The 15,436-nt window shown below is 37.8% G+C and overlaps 2 protein-coding genes across 2 annotated transcripts; one reads left to right on the top strand and one right to left on the bottom strand.

Annotated features, from left to right (window-relative positions):
• The first annotated feature begins 502 nt into the window (after nt 1-502).
• Nucleotides 503-10,828, top strand: LOC149046195 (uncharacterized). Its single transcript, XM_089206026.1, has 10 exons — nt 503-578; nt 1,334-1,615; nt 2,021-2,173; nt 2,543-2,570; nt 3,394-3,581; nt 5,698-5,882; nt 6,130-6,249; nt 6,723-6,799; nt 8,094-8,190; nt 8,662-10,828. Exons 1-10 carry the CDS (start codon nt 503-505, stop codon nt 10,249-10,251), a joined length of 2,796 nt encoding a protein of 931 aa, XP_089062152.1. The 3' UTR covers nt 10,252-10,828.
• Nucleotides 10,829-12,896: 2,068 nt separating this feature from the next.
• Nucleotides 12,897-15,423, bottom strand: LOC149046196 (uncharacterized). The gene has a single exon (XM_089206972.1). It carries the CDS (start codon nt 14,310-14,312, stop codon nt 13,263-13,265), a length of 1,050 nt encoding a protein of 349 aa, XP_089063098.1. The 5' UTR covers nt 14,313-15,423; the 3' UTR covers nt 12,897-13,262.
• Nucleotides 15,424-15,436: the final 13 nt, after the last annotated feature.

The raw sequence follows: 15,436 nt of genomic DNA on the forward strand, positions 1-15,436 counted from the left end.
TCCAGTTATTCATGATCAATCATTTAGTTCGTCAGCCATTCATGATTAGTTATTCATGATCAGTCACTCACTCCATTTAGTCATTTAGTCACTCAATGACTCTGTCATTCTATTGCGTCTTTCAGTCATTCAGATATTCGTTTATTTATTCAGTCAGTCTTTCAGTCAGTCAGTTGGTCATTCATTTAGCGCTCTTCGATTGAGTGTCTCAAAACCAAACCAAAGTGATCAGAAAAATTAAAATACTTTTAAGAGCCAATGAGACGGATTTACACGCTGAAAAAGCATTAAGAAAAATTTTCTTCCCAAGCTGGTCCAAGAAGCCGAGAGGCAATCAAATGGCGCACATCGCTTTTTTTACGTATGAGGAACCGCGTATCGTGTTTTTTCACCCATAAAGCGTATGTTATTCTTATTAATCTTTCACTGGCATAGTTTCCGTCTGTAACATTATAAAAATCGGCTCTCAGGACTGTTTATTAAATCAAATTCCTTACAAAAGATGACTGAGGAAACTCTGTGGAGAGTTAAGCGGAATAGGAAGTATGCAGAGCAAAAAGAGAAAGACAAAACAGCGAGTCGGTTTGTACCAGAAATCTCATCGGTTCGCTGCGCACACCTGTTCGATTTCCGATACTACCAACTCGTGCGTAAAATACCATACGGACAGACTTTCCATGGGGTATTCTCTATCGATTGAATTGTCATAACAGCTCTTAGTTCTAGTTCCGTCTACGATATCCACAATTTTTCCATGGAAATTTAACAGTGTCAGCTTGAGAAAATATTTTAAGTTCACTCGAGAAAATGTAGTAAGTCCACCCTCCTCAGGAAGTGATGGAAAACCACCTCATGAAGTTGTTGTAATACTTTAGAATTTAGACGGACGATCATCTACTTGAAATCAGACCCGCTACCGCTGTGCTGGAAAAGAAAGAAACTTCGTGTTGCATGACTCACTTGTGGTGTCCTTTTGACACAAGGGTGCAGAAAAAAGAACAAGAGAAGATGGAACATTATCAAGACCTTAATTTAGAAGTTAGCGGAGGATCTGGGGCGGCTGAAACAGTAACCAGAAAATTTAAAACATAAGAGCTTCAAGCTTGTTCTGAAACTCTTTCGAAACCTCACGAAACTCACAAGGAAACACTTTTTCTTTTTTTTTTCATTTAAAGCAATCTGTTCGAAGCATTCCAATAAAAGATCGCATTTGACTCGTTTCGTTTCCATGTTTTTTTTGTTTGTTTTGTTTTGTTTTTTGGAGTGTTTCTAATGCAGTTGGAGTTTTAGTGTGACACTAGCATTCTTACGAATTGCCCCTTTTTCAACGCAGGAAAAGCCTCTGCTCAAATTGTTACAGTGACAAACACAATACTCACCAAAGGAGATGCCCTCATATTGACTTGCAAAGTCAACGAAGAAACAATAAGTATAAAATGGAAAAAAGATGGAGAACCAATAACAGAAAGAGCAATTTTAAATACACTATTAGATGAGAAAAAGAGTAAACTGGCTCTTATTAGTGTTGTGGAAGAGGACAGTGGGGAATATTCTTGTGAAGCACGTAACAAGCTGAGAACTGTGGCTCGCTCTGTTGTGACAGTAAATGTCAAAGGTAAGCTGCTTAAGGAACTACATACAATTTCAGTAATTAACTATGTAAGGTTATTATTATAAAATACACGTCCACCTTTTATTTTCCTCACAAACTTTTCCAGCGGTTTTTTGGTCTTCTGGGAACAAGAAATTTGAAAGAAATTCGAAAAAAAATGTTTCAAAACGAGTTTGAAACAGTAGCAGCATGTTATACACATTCTCTAATTCTTTCACCAATCTTCTCTTTCTGTCTGCCTGTTTTTTGTAAATTAACAGATCTGCGTCTGTTTTTCCAAAGGTTATTCCCGGTCACCCAACGTGAGCAATGAACAACGTAAATTGTTGGAACAAAAAAATAGCTCTCTATCTGGATAATTGGTGATATTAATTCTTATTTTTAATGCCGACCACATTCCTGTTTCAGGAAATTCAGAGGCTCCCTCCAGCAGCTCACCTCCCTCCGACAGCTCATCTTCCTCAAGCAGCTCACTAGAGTGGTACTACATTGGGGGACCTTTGGCTGCTGTCGTTTTTCTACTGGCGCTCATTTTATACATTAAAAAACGGCGTGAGACAGGTAAAATGTTACCATACGAAAATAAAATGTCTTCATATGGCAGATTGTGGCTTTTAATATGTCAGTGTTTTGGAGCAGGAAGGAGTTATTTAAAGCAGGTCATATTGTACATTTCCAGCGCTGATTTTGAAGGTCCCTCTACAGTCCCGGCAAAGGCCATTACTAATCAAATTACAAAAACGTTACAAATTATATGAAACTAATTACCATGATAACCCACCTTATTCCTTCTCCTGCTGTTTGACAACAGAGTCAAATATAAGTTACACGTGGTTTCTGAGTCGCAAGCTTTAATTTAGTTAATTATGTCATTCTTACTCAAAACGAAGCGATTTCTTTCATCTGTTTCCACACATCCTTTGACAATAGCCCCACCTGAGGTGCCACTTAGGCTGCGGTAAGTGAATTCCCTTTTTAATGCTCAATGTCTGAACGTCTGGTTATTTCCGAAGTTTCTAACTCTTGAATAAGTCTCAGTAGAGTAGTGATAAGCGCCACTGCTGAGTAAATACGTCTTTTTTTTTCTGTTCGGACTGACTATGTTCCCCATTAAGAGCACACTGGCCAAAATAAAAGGTTTCTTATTTCGAACCAGCAGCAGTTTTCGAAGCCGTTCTCATCAAATGGTAATCAAATGTTTCCTAACATCCTGTCTGTTTTGGATTCGTCCGTCCTTCACTTGTTTTGACATCTTGTTTAGTACCTTTTTTTTTTTGTTACCAGTACGCTAGGTTGTGGGTGGCGTACTTTTAAAGAAGAAGAGAAGCTTTGACCCTTCGTCACTCTTTGTTACAGAAACTACAGTTGAAATACACTCGGAGTCTTGTAGACCGATTTATAATAATATTACTCGATGTATCGATTGTGGACAATACTTCGGATGGTTTTAATTAGTATTTCATTTCTCGCGTAGGAGGCACGATATTTATATGACGTAAAATGCCGAAAAACACAGTCGGCGCTAAGTTTATTCAATAAAATCTCCTTTCTGGGTCGATGCGTTCAGTAAATTAGTATCTAAATTTCACCTATTTCAATAATTTTTTCATTGGCAAGTGATAATTTTCTGAAGCACCCGGAAATAAAAACGAAAAGAAAAAAATTAAAGTGAAAATAAAGAGGATATCTTTACCACGTTACGTTAAACCAGATTCAAAGAAGGAAAAGATAGATAGGTAACACAGATAGTTAAAGTCTTCTTTTCATCTGCAATTATTCAGTGAAGGGGACGATGAAGTTGAGATGGATCAGCTGAACGTAAACACAGATGGATGGGAGATTGCAGTTGACCGCCTGATCCTTCGCGAGCATATTGGCAGAGGGGCATTCGGTTCAGTGTGGCGAGCGCTACTGGGTCGTTCTCGAGGCAGACTTGGAAATCGCACGGTTGCTGCGAAATGCTTCCTACGTAAGTACTTACTTACAAAGCTTGATTAAACTATCCTTTATTAATTTTTTGAGTAATATATCTTAATAAAGGGCATTCACTTAGAATATGCTTTATTAACGTACTTGATACATAACATGGATAGCTTAAAAACTGTGCGCTGTTAAAATGATTTACCAGCTGGCATGTCAAATTGTTAGTGGATGGTTCCCCGGGGGATCGGTTGTTAAGTCTTTTGTCATACAACGCTACTACCATACAACAGAACACGAATATCATTTGAAGTATTAGAAGCTGTGGAGAAAAATGAAAATTTATTGATTAAATTGCATTCAAGCGAATAAAAGCGGAAAATACCATAATACTGAAAATGTCACTCCGTGGTGTATTTTGTAAAATTGCTCGCTTAGAAACTTTTGATGGGAAATAATGTCATGTGACCTCAAAGAAACCTGGAGGGGGTGAGTCTGGCGCAAAAAGCTCAGAGCCATTTGCCAGTCTAGTGGTGGTAGTATGATCTTCTTCCGCTGGAAAAGCTGAACGTCATAATGCAATAGAACTTGTATGAAGCGGTCACCTTGTAATAAGCGGTCGGTTTTCAAAGTATCGAAACTTTCCTCCTTTGCTTATAGTGCTTTTTATATCAAGCAGTTGTGGTCACCCTTTTCTAAGTCCCAACAGCCTATTTTTAATGTTCCTTACCTGTATTGAACGGTCACTAAAGCGGAAGTACTCAAATAAAATTAAGAATAATCTTTCAAGTAAAATTGAATCCAGGTTTATCTCCCGAAATCAATGTTCGTAATATTTTTGAGCGAGGTTGTGTATCTTAAGTGGTCCGTGATGGCATAGAGTGGCGTTTTTAAACTTTTATCAATAGTAGCCCTATTCCGTGGAGCCTATATTAAACGGTCAACCATTTCCCGTGCGTGACCGCTAAATACAGGTTCGACTGTAACAAGCTTATAGAGTCAAACGAATTTAGAATAATTCTGGAAATGCTAAGGAATTATTGTAGTTTTTAGTAAGATAAAAGCAAGGATTATGTACCATATGAACGGTAGGAAACAAGAGGGCGCAAACAGAGCATATCTTTAATAAAAATTGTCTCAAATATCTATTCGACCGACTATTAGGCATTATAACAGGTGCAATTTCAAGGCTTAATTGCGTCTCTACTTTTGTAAGTTGTCTGTAAACAATTGCGCGGTCCAATGAGCTTGCCTAGTTAACAACAATGCTCGAGATGTGCAGCGTTTTCTTAGCAAATAATTTTTTCAACAAGGATGAATCTACTTTTGAAATTTCATGTTCAATATAACTGAACAAGACGGCTAACTGACATTTTTGTGGCAAGTATGGATTATATGGGGTTTAGAAAACTAACTTTTTTTTATGTAGACCAAATTTATTAGAAGTTGCGCTGGTAATATAGCACTTAGTATACAAAAATGTTTACCACATAATTGTGTCTCTCTTGACATGCAAAGTTTGTTTGTTTATCTAATTTTTGTGTGGTTTCCCAGCAATCTCCGGAGAGAAAGGAAGGAAGGCCCTGCTGAGAGAGATCGAGTTATTAAAACTCTTTGGAAGGGAGGGCCATGAAAATGTTGTTAAGTTCATTGGTTGTGTTACAGTTGGAGGTAATCAGCTATTGTTATGAATATTATCAACTAATTCACAGTAACGATAAAAACATATCCGACGTCAACCAGTATTGCTTAGATGGTGTACTAATTCAAGGGTTATTTCCATTTTTTGTCTAATCTAAAGAAATTTACTTCGCACTGTATGTAGGCCATTTTACTTGGAAGATTTAAGCTCTAAAATTTATACGCTAATTGTGATAATAGTTTTAACTTACGATGGGAAGTCTCTGTCTATTTATCTGCCATCCCTATTTTTCTGCCTTTCTGTTTATCTGTCTGTCTGTCCATCTCTCTGTGTGTCTGTCTGTATTTCTGTATCTGCTGTATGTGTCCATCCGTTTTCTATCTGCGTTTTTCCCTCTTTGACTTTCCCTCTCTTTCTTAGATATAACCAAATGTATAAGTAGATAAAGCATGTACAATTCAAACACATTTTGCAACTTCTGCACTGCTTGCCGTAAAAGAATTTTCTTGTTTTTCCCTTTTAGCTCAGCCAATACTTATCATGGAGTACCTGTGGCGAGGTGACTTGCTGGGTTATCTCAGAAAATCCTGGGGGGTTTTCGACCAATATCATCATGGGGTCGGAGGGGTCGACCACTTGACAACATATGACATGGTGCTGTTTTCTAAACAGATCGCACATGGCATGACTTTTCTCGCGTCCAGAGGGGTAAGTGCTCAAACTCTTTCTGGTTAGTATGTGATCCTGCATGTGTTAAAAAGGCGTGACTTGCAAATCGTCAAAAGAATATTCTGTACAGATAAAAAGGTCCGGCACATTAGAATCACTATTTCACCGAGAAATGGTTTGACATTAGCATGATGTTAAACTTTCTACCTATATTTTATTTTTTATTTTATGTAGTTTATAAAAGTCCCTTTTGGCAGATCATATCATTTTTTGATTTCGATTTCAGATAATTCATCGCGATCTTGCAGCTCGTAACATCCTTCTTGATGAGCATCGTGTCTGCAAGTTGACTGACTTTGGGCTCTCTTATCAGGATTTCAAATACGGCCCAGGAAATGCGAAGAAGGTAATTTTCAGAATTTTTTCATCATTTAGTCAATTGGTTTTGGGGCAGCTAGTATGGAAGATAAAAATGTGAAGAATTTAAATATTATTGTCCTCACAAACCTTTCTTTTCAGTTATACAGTTTTACTGCAAAACACATTTCCCTTCAATGGGAAGCCGTTCTAAGCGTATCGAAACTTTCACAGAAAAAAAAAATTGTACCTAAGGAGTGAACACAGGAAATAAGAAAGCCGGAAGAGATATCGTTCTCTGAATAGCAAAGATACAAACTCGAAGGGCAAAGAAACAGGAGATTTAAAGGAAAAGGAGTGTGTGAATTGTTTCCATAGAATTTGTACAAAGGTGTCTACTGCTCTTGACATTATCGTAAGTCCTCACATCACGGTTTTAATCTTATATGCAAAATATTTTAGAAGTTGTATACAAGGCTCTTTAGATGTCAGATGTCTATAGTATTTTGGTTACTCATCCAGGGATGTATCCCAATCAAATGGACTGCACCCGAGATTCTCTTTGGACATGTGGAACAACTGTCAACCAAAAGCGATGTGTACGTACTGTATTGGTTATTATCAACATATATTCCAAGAGTGAACATTTTTACGATTCTACCTTAACTTAGCGAGGAAAACTAGAATATTCAGTGCTCTATTGATTAGAGGGTCATTAAGAAACGTCAAGCTGGGAAACAGCTGAGGTTACAGCTGTAGTATGAGACTTTACATGAATATTAAGTTTAACGAGCAATATCCAAAATCTGATTAGGATAAGAACAGACGGATGAAAGGATGAGTGGATAATGAAACAAATAAATATGGCGTTTTCTGTTAAGGAGGTTGCTTATGTCCTGATGGCATGTTTTTAAACATCCCAAGTATCTGAGTGATTATAATCTTTCTACCCCAGTTGAGATATATCGTCATCCTTCTATTTCTTTGACAGGTGGTCCTACGGCATCGTCCTGTATGAAATCTTCACTGTCGGTACTTAACTTGTTTGTTACTTTACATTCAGGAAATATACCTGCCGAGATTGCACGCACAATTACTAATTGATGAGTGATACCGAGCGAACAAAAGAGCATTGTACGATAGAGAAGTTGAAGCAGTACTCAATGTTGCTGATAAGTAAAATTATGACGATGCATAACAACTTGACATAAAACTTAAGTTTAATTAGAACTGAAAGTATTTAGTACATTATTGAAAAACCTTAAATCCATCGCTACACTTAAATTTGTTTTTTTTACAGTACTCTATCATCTGATGTAAAACCGAAATCTATTTCAGCAATTAATTGTCGTTTTCACAGAAGAATCATTTCGATCGCCCTGAGAGGAATGAAAGTGATTACAACAAAAAGAGTGTGCTTTTTTGGCGAACAGAAAAAAACATAATTTTTCCACAGGAGGCATCCCTTACGAAGGATGGTCTCAATCCACGACAATGAAAAAAATCGAAGAAGGTTATCGCCTGCCAAAGCCTGAACATATCGACGACAGTTTGTAAGTGTTGCTTCCTCTGTGTGGAATGTTATATAAGTCAAAAGCAATATCGATTGCTGCTGTGGTCAGGTGTTTTTGATACTCTTGGTCTGAATAAGAAGTCTTCCTAAGAAATTGATCTTATCTTGTCAATACAAAAATTTAAATGAAAAGTTGTTGAGTCAAATAAAGAATACGGTGGGTTTTTCATCACAGAATTCCTTTGAGCTGCAATGTAATGAGACAAACTTAGCATTTCAGTTATTTTTGTAACTAGTTGTGGTTTCTCGACTTTGCTACTTGCAATATTAGTGCCTATCGCGGAATTACTGTGATCATATGTCCCTGCGTTTTTCTATAGATACGCGGTGATGTTAAACTGCTGGAAATACGAAAGCGCCAGCCGGCCACACTTTGTGAAGCTCTACCAAACAATGGATACATATATTAAAACAAAGGTTTGCCATACAGCGTCTAATTCAGGATATACTTTAGCAATTGAAATTGGTATCCTATCAAGTCAATTGCGAATTTCTTTTCACGTCAATGTGATGTCAAAACGCATTAACTATCCAGCCGCTAACAATTTGTGAATTCAGTTTCATCATGAACCAATGTTACTTTTTGAACATATGGAAGTGTGGTTACGTCATGTCAGTCTGGATCATCCTTATTTTCCCTCTGTTGTCTACACACAAGAAAGAACGGAACAGATCTTAAAATTACACTTTTGGAAAACTTTGACAGAAAGGGAGACCTTTCCCGAATTTTTTCCTTATCAATTCATGCAAGTACTAATGGTTCTTGTCTTTGTGACCGATATCTGATCTGCTCTTTTTTTGTCTTTTTAGTGACTCATTTTTGAAATTCCTTCGTTCAAGATTTTTTAACTCATGCAGTTCCTGATTAACTTCTAATCTTTTTCATAGACATATGTAGATATCTTTGACGATGACAAGTATGATCAGGATAAGTACAACTTTGTCGATGACCGTGGAGCTGTTGCAAACCCAGAAGATGCAGGAGCGGACGAGCTAGGAGCAGCTGTAGCAAATCCCATCTGTGGAGTGGGTGAACACGGTGCTATAGCACATCCCTTTCTGGTTGCAATGGACGATGGGGCTACAGCTTTCCCTCTCGGAATTAACGTAGGAGACGAAGGAGCACCTGCAACAGATCCCGACCGTGAAGTGGGTGAACACGGTGCTACGGCACATCCCTTTGTGATTGCAATAGACTATGGTGCTACAGCTTTCCCTTTCGCTATCAACGTACAAGATACAGGGGCAGCTGCAGCAAATCTTGCCCATGAAGTGGGTAAGCACGGTGATGCTGCACATTCCTTTGTGGTTGCAATTGACGATGGTGCTACAGCTTTCCCCTTCGCTATTAACTTACAAGACAAAGGGGCAGCTGCAGCAAATCTCGCCCATGAAGTGGGTAAGCACGGTGCCACTGCACATCCCTTTGTGTTTGCAATTGACGATGGTGCTACAGCCTTCCCCTTCGCTATTAACTTACAAGACAAAGAGGCAGCCGCAGGAAATCTCGCCCGTGAAGTGGGTAAGCACGGTGCTACGGCACATCCCTCTATGGTTGGAATTGACGATGGTGCTACAGCTTTCCCTCTCGGAATCAAAGTAGAAGAAGAAGGTTGCGCAGCATACACTTTTGAGAGTGATAAGAAAGATATGGATGCCCAAGCGTACCCTTTGGAGAGTGATACTTTACCATATCTTAGCAAGAACGAAGAAAAAGATGTTGAAGACTCCGAATGCCCTCTTGCGATTGAGGAAGAAGAAATTGATGACTACGAGTGCCCTCTTGCGATTGAGGAAGAAGAAATTGATCCTTTACCATCCTCCCTGGTGATGGACCAAAACGGTCTAGATGCTTCAGTATGTCCCCTTGTGACTGACGAAGAAAATTCTGATTCTTTAGCATGCCCCCTTATGGGCGAGGAAGAAGATTCCAATAACTCAGCATGCTCCCCTGTAGCTGGGGAAGAAGATTTCGAAGCCACAGGAAGCCTTTCTGTTACTGAAAAAGAAGATCCTAACTCTTTAGCACGCTCCGCAAATGAGGTGAACAAACCTGATACCTCACCATTCCCTTGTGTGATGGAGGAAGAAGATCTTGATTCTTTAGAATACAATCCCCTGATCGAAAAAGAAGGCCACAGTGATTCCGTCTTCCCTCCAGATATTCAAATTGATGACGAAGAAGGTGTAACAAGTGAACCTGAAAGTAACGTTGGTTATGAAGGTGCTGTAGCAGTTCAATCTGAAAAGGAGGCAGTAGAAGAAGAACCTGAGACTTGCCAACTAAAGTACACGAAGGATGAACAGGACGACCTTGGAAACTATATGGACGACCAAAGTGATGCTGTAGACCTTCTTGACGGGGAGGCTGGCGTACAAGAGTATGATGGTAATCAACTTACTGCTGCAGATAAAGACGAAACTGGAAGTGACGAAGACGAGGAGTCATCTGAAGTAACTCCTCTTGTGCAGGACTGAGGCTTAATAGCAGAATTGCTGAACCTCCAAGGTTGTAGTCTTATAACACTCTGTGGTAATTTGTAGTTTAGATTTCGAGAACTTCAGCCTCAATATTTCATAGCTTTTGATTTTAAGATGTAGTTTCTATCGTACTTTTACTTTATTAATGCTTTGGTAGTGATGATAACCATTTTCATAGTTTATAAATGGAGGTTAGATGGAATTTTCTTGGAAAAAAAAACTTGTTTATTTACTTCACTTTTGCATTTCTTAGTTTACCGTTTATTCGCTTGGTGCACTTGTCAGTGCTTTGTTCTTGTTATTGACTGTAGGCTGATAGAGACAAGAAAAAAAAAAGAAAAAGAAATTGCTGTTAAGATAATTTTTATAACTGATCTAGTTAGAAATGCTGCGTAAATTTGTGAGTGTTGTTCCTAGTATTAGTAATATTTCTTAATTTTTTTGTAAGTGCATTGAAGAGAAGAACAATAATGGACATGTTGATCTCTCCCAAGTAACAATGAATATTTACCCTGTTAGGAATAATTAAATTGTTGTAAAGCACTCTCTAAATGCTTCAGTAAACTTATATAAGCTAAACTCGTTTTGTTTACTCCATTCGTTGCAGCAAAATTGCTGGTTCGGATCAGACCACTTTAAGCAAAACAAAGGCATATGCGCATAAGATTAACGATGGCATTTCGGTGTGGCTTAGTTCATCATTAATCCATCTGATAGACAACAAGTAGTGCTCATAAATTCTGAGTTCTCTGACCCTCTGGTCTTTGAATCCAGAGTGCCACAAGCGGTTGTTCCATGACTTGTCTTATTCAGAATATATGTAAATGACTTTTCACATGCCCCTCAATCTTGTTTTACTGAATATTATTGGATGATGCTAAACTTCAGATTTCTTTCCCAGTTCAAGGCTGGGCGAAGACAATAATTTTTTCTGAGACTTGGAGTGTCCTTTAAATTAAAGTGAAGTAAAACCACGATCGTCGATAAAAGATCAGTAGGGACTCTGACGTCGATCTATACAATTTTGGTTCATGTCTTTTATTTCGGTATTTGTCTATTTGGCTGTTGAGGATACGTTGTAGGAAGTATTTATCGTTTAGATAGGGTTTTGAAATTTTTGTACACGAAATTAAATTTAAGTATGTTTTTATTTGAACCTCCCGAAAATCTGACATATTTCGACCCACTCAAAATGAATATAAAGAACCCAAAAGTAATCACTAAAACGTAACTTCGCTCATCCTTCTCCATTCACCTCCACGGGATTTGCGCCCAAAAAAGTTGAGACTGTTGCAGGAATAAATTAATCAAAATCATCTTTTTGCATCATTTTATCTCATAGAGTTAAAGTATACACTAAAACAAATAGTCATTTAAGTGCGGTGGCAAGAGGTGGGTGTTTACATCTCCGCTTCGCAGCTTGGTAAATATCCACTTCTAGTTAAATCTACCTCGGTGAAGAGTTAAGAAATAATAAACATTTGATAAATTTCCAGTGTAGCGATTAGCATCGATAATGCAAACATTTCAGAAAAGACAACATTGGAAAATGAATCATTTTTCTATCCATATCTTGTAAAATTAATGTCAATAAAGGAAATATAAATAAATTTGAAAGGTCTTGGCTGACCACCAAACACCAGCACACGCACAACAATAACTAAATTGTGTCAGTAATCATATATTATTACCCTTGGTGTTATCAAAACAAGCAGGCTGACATATCTGTCAACCAAAAACGGTCTATTTATGCGACTAAGAATAAAGTATTTGAAAGCCTGATGACTCAATTTGCTAGTCTCTGGCTAAATACTATAACAGGTACTGATAAGTAAACACGTAATACCTCTTGAAAACCGTCAGGAGACGGATTGTGCCTTTCTGTGTGAGCGTAACCGGTTTTCATGACTAAGCTATTGAGTCATTCATCACGCCCTTAAAACCAAGACTATTGCCGAAATGGCCTAGAGTATATTCTAGAGCTCGTGTGAATGATTTATTCGTGATACATCATTACACATTCCACGCTTTGTTTTTGGAAGCAGATGTAAACTGTTTGTGGAAAAAAAAAATTTTGTTGAACATTGATAAGGGCTGAGACGCGCGCTTGTGTTTTCATCATAAAGTTAAAGTTCAAGAGAACTTAAAGTTTGGCTAAATCTCGTTTTTTATTATTCTCGAATTTACTAATACCAAAATATAAGCCATTTAATCAGCCATTTTTGTGGCTTCCTCAATTTGCGAGGTGTTTAATTTAGTCTTATTTGATATTCTAGCATGACGCATTTTAAAATAAAGGTTAGACATATTCATCTTGAGGTTTTTCCTCCCGATTGTGGGGAAAAGTCAGCTGAAAGAGGCCAAAAATGCAAAAGAAAGCAGTGGTTCACTGTGACTGTATGTATAGAGAAGTCAGCAATAACTGAGGCGGCGAAAAAGGAAAAGAAAATAACAACCTTACTTGTTTAAAAGCGCCGCCGGCAATAGGACTAAAGGGGCCGCACAAATGTACGGGGTAGACTCTTTTAAGGTTTTATTCGACAAAGTTGCTTCGCACTTCGCTGAAAACGGTTTGTTCAGTCAATATGCGAGTTATTAGATTTACGTATGAGAGAACAGGGCATATCGAGCAAAGACAAGTCCACAATTAACGTTTATTTATTAATTTTGTTTATGCATGGGCGATCTTTAAATAAATATTAGAAACCCGTCCAAAATAGATAGAAAGAATCAATTCTCAATCAATATCTCATTGTGTTTCATGACAAAAAAAAGAGACTAATTGATGTTATGTCTTCCTCTTCTTCTTATTCTCCTTCCTGTAAAGAAAACATGGAAAAGAAAAAGAAATTTGTATTCCTCCTCATATTGCAATAGAGTTTTCGACTCTGTAAGTGCAATTGCTTGTCAGCATTCAATGATTCCTTATTGATTAATATAAAAATTCGAAAAAAATTATTTCTTTAAGGACACGGAAGTTTTTCCACATAAATACAGGCGACCTCGAATCACGAACAACAACAAAACGCCCTGGCTGTGTCCTTTACTGCCTTTCTCACTTCTGTGATTTTCCAACAGTAAAGAAAGGGATTCAGAGATGAGTTCAGATAAACTAAAGTTTTCGTAAAGAGCCACAGAGCATGAATTGCTGATCCACTAAGTACTGTATGTCTTAATATCGACACAATTATAAAAGGGGTGTAGCATGCCACTAAAGCCAACTGCACCCAAAATATGCTGGAAACTGTTTTCTGATACTGTTTGATGTTTAGTTGAACTCTTCCGTTTAATCTTTGTTTTGATGAACCTTTTGCTGTCGATGCACGTACTCTTCCCCTTCCTGTACCTTTTACTCCTGCTCCTTCTTCTGTGGCTGTTCTTGTCCCTGTTATTGCGCCTGCTTCATCTTTTCCTACACCTATATCTTCTCCTGCATTTGACCGTCCTTCGCCAGGGTTGTCTTCTACTTCAGCCTGGTACCGCTGTAATCTCAGGTGGATCTTTACGTAGCAAAACACGGAAGTAACCAGAGATACCACAACGGCCACAAAAGCAACAATCTCCGAAACCGTTTGACTCCAGACACGAACCAATCCGCATAAAACAGCAATTATCCAGCATAAAAGTATAACAGCTTGAGTTCGCTTTAGTGTCACAACTTGTCTGTATCTCAGCCTCAATAACAGAACAAGAAGTCTGTCAACACTGATGGCTGTTGATATCAGTACAGTCACCCCAAACAAAACATAGTTGGATATACAAACAACCTCTTCGACGTAATACAAAATATCTATGTCGGTGTTACCAAGATCAATGTAAAGAAATAAAACAGTCACGAACAGAGGTTGTGAAAAAAGACCCACACAAAGATCGGTAGCGGCTAGACATTCAAACAAGACCTTTGCAGCGTGATGCAAAGAGGACACTTTATAAAATGTTAATAGAAGCAGAGCATTACCAAGAGATGCAGTGAAGGAGAGGACAATGTTGAAAGCGAGGAGAAATGCTACTACTCCAATTGGTAATTGTGAAGATAACTGGCTTGTGAGGGTCGCCATTGGCGCTCACGTTCAGACTTGTGGCTCTGTCTTTCCCTCTTTTGGCAGCAAATGAACGTTTATTGGGCGATCCCTATTCGATATAAGAGTATTATTGTTTTGTTGAGAATTTTAACAGTTTCTATTGGATAAAAAATTCCTCCTGTTGTCTGATTTTCCGATGACAATGTCACAGCTATAATTAGACTTGTTTTTAACTCTTTCGTGTTTTATTCATATTCTTTGAATTTTCATCATGTTTAGTAAGCAGGTGCCACATTAATTTAACATACTAAATGACGTAGAATCTGTGAATTATTTTTCGCCAATACTTTGTAGAGCTTTCTCAACAAGTCAGCTTTTCTTTTCAGTTCCTGACCCATGTGTGTCTTTGCCCTTCTTGGCTATGCTCGTTTTATTTTCAAGGTAACATATTTGTGGTTCTTTTATGATAAGCAAATGTTTTTTAAATGAAAAAAATTTGCATAATATACTTATGCTAAGGAACATCGTGGTGAATTCTCATAAATAAAGACATCATTGAGCTACAAACAAGAACAAAACGCTCTGATTGTCTTCTTTACTGCAATTCTCACTTCTCTGAAAAATTACTTTGCCACGAGTGTGTTCCCTAAATTCAGAATTCATTAGCCAGAGCCAATTTGCCGGAACGTCAGGATATGTTAGTGAGTAGAGGTACTCTTTAACTTCGCGAAAAACATAAGCGCAAGGCTAAAAAATATTTGTGAAAATCTTAGCTCGATATTACTTTTTCCTCTGAATGAATTCGATTAAGGTTTAAGTTTAAAAGAGAAAACACAACTTTAAAATTAATTAAATTTGCTTTGAAACGAGTTGGGTGTGGTGTGCGGAAAAAAAGTGTTACCACCGCAAATAGCCTGCTGAAAAGAAACAACTACCTCCATGCTTCTTTTGATGTAAAAACGAAGAAATAAGCCACACGAAATATTGGAAAATCACCGCAGGAAAAGAAAACAAAATGGTATTGACCGAAAACCCTTCAACTCTGTTTTTCTTGAATATAGAAAACCCCCCTTCTGCAGTTGAAAGTCTTACATGGCTAGAGAGACTTAAACATCACCAGCTGCTCATTTCGGAAACTAGATTCGTTCTTTGGATGTTCA

The sequence above is a fragment of the Pocillopora damicornis genome, chromosome 5 (genome assembly GCF_964200805.1).
Source record: "Pocillopora damicornis chromosome 5, jaPocDami1.2, whole genome shotgun sequence".
In the NCBI taxonomy this organism is placed as follows: domain Eukaryota; kingdom Metazoa; phylum Cnidaria; class Anthozoa; order Scleractinia; family Pocilloporidae; genus Pocillopora; species Pocillopora damicornis.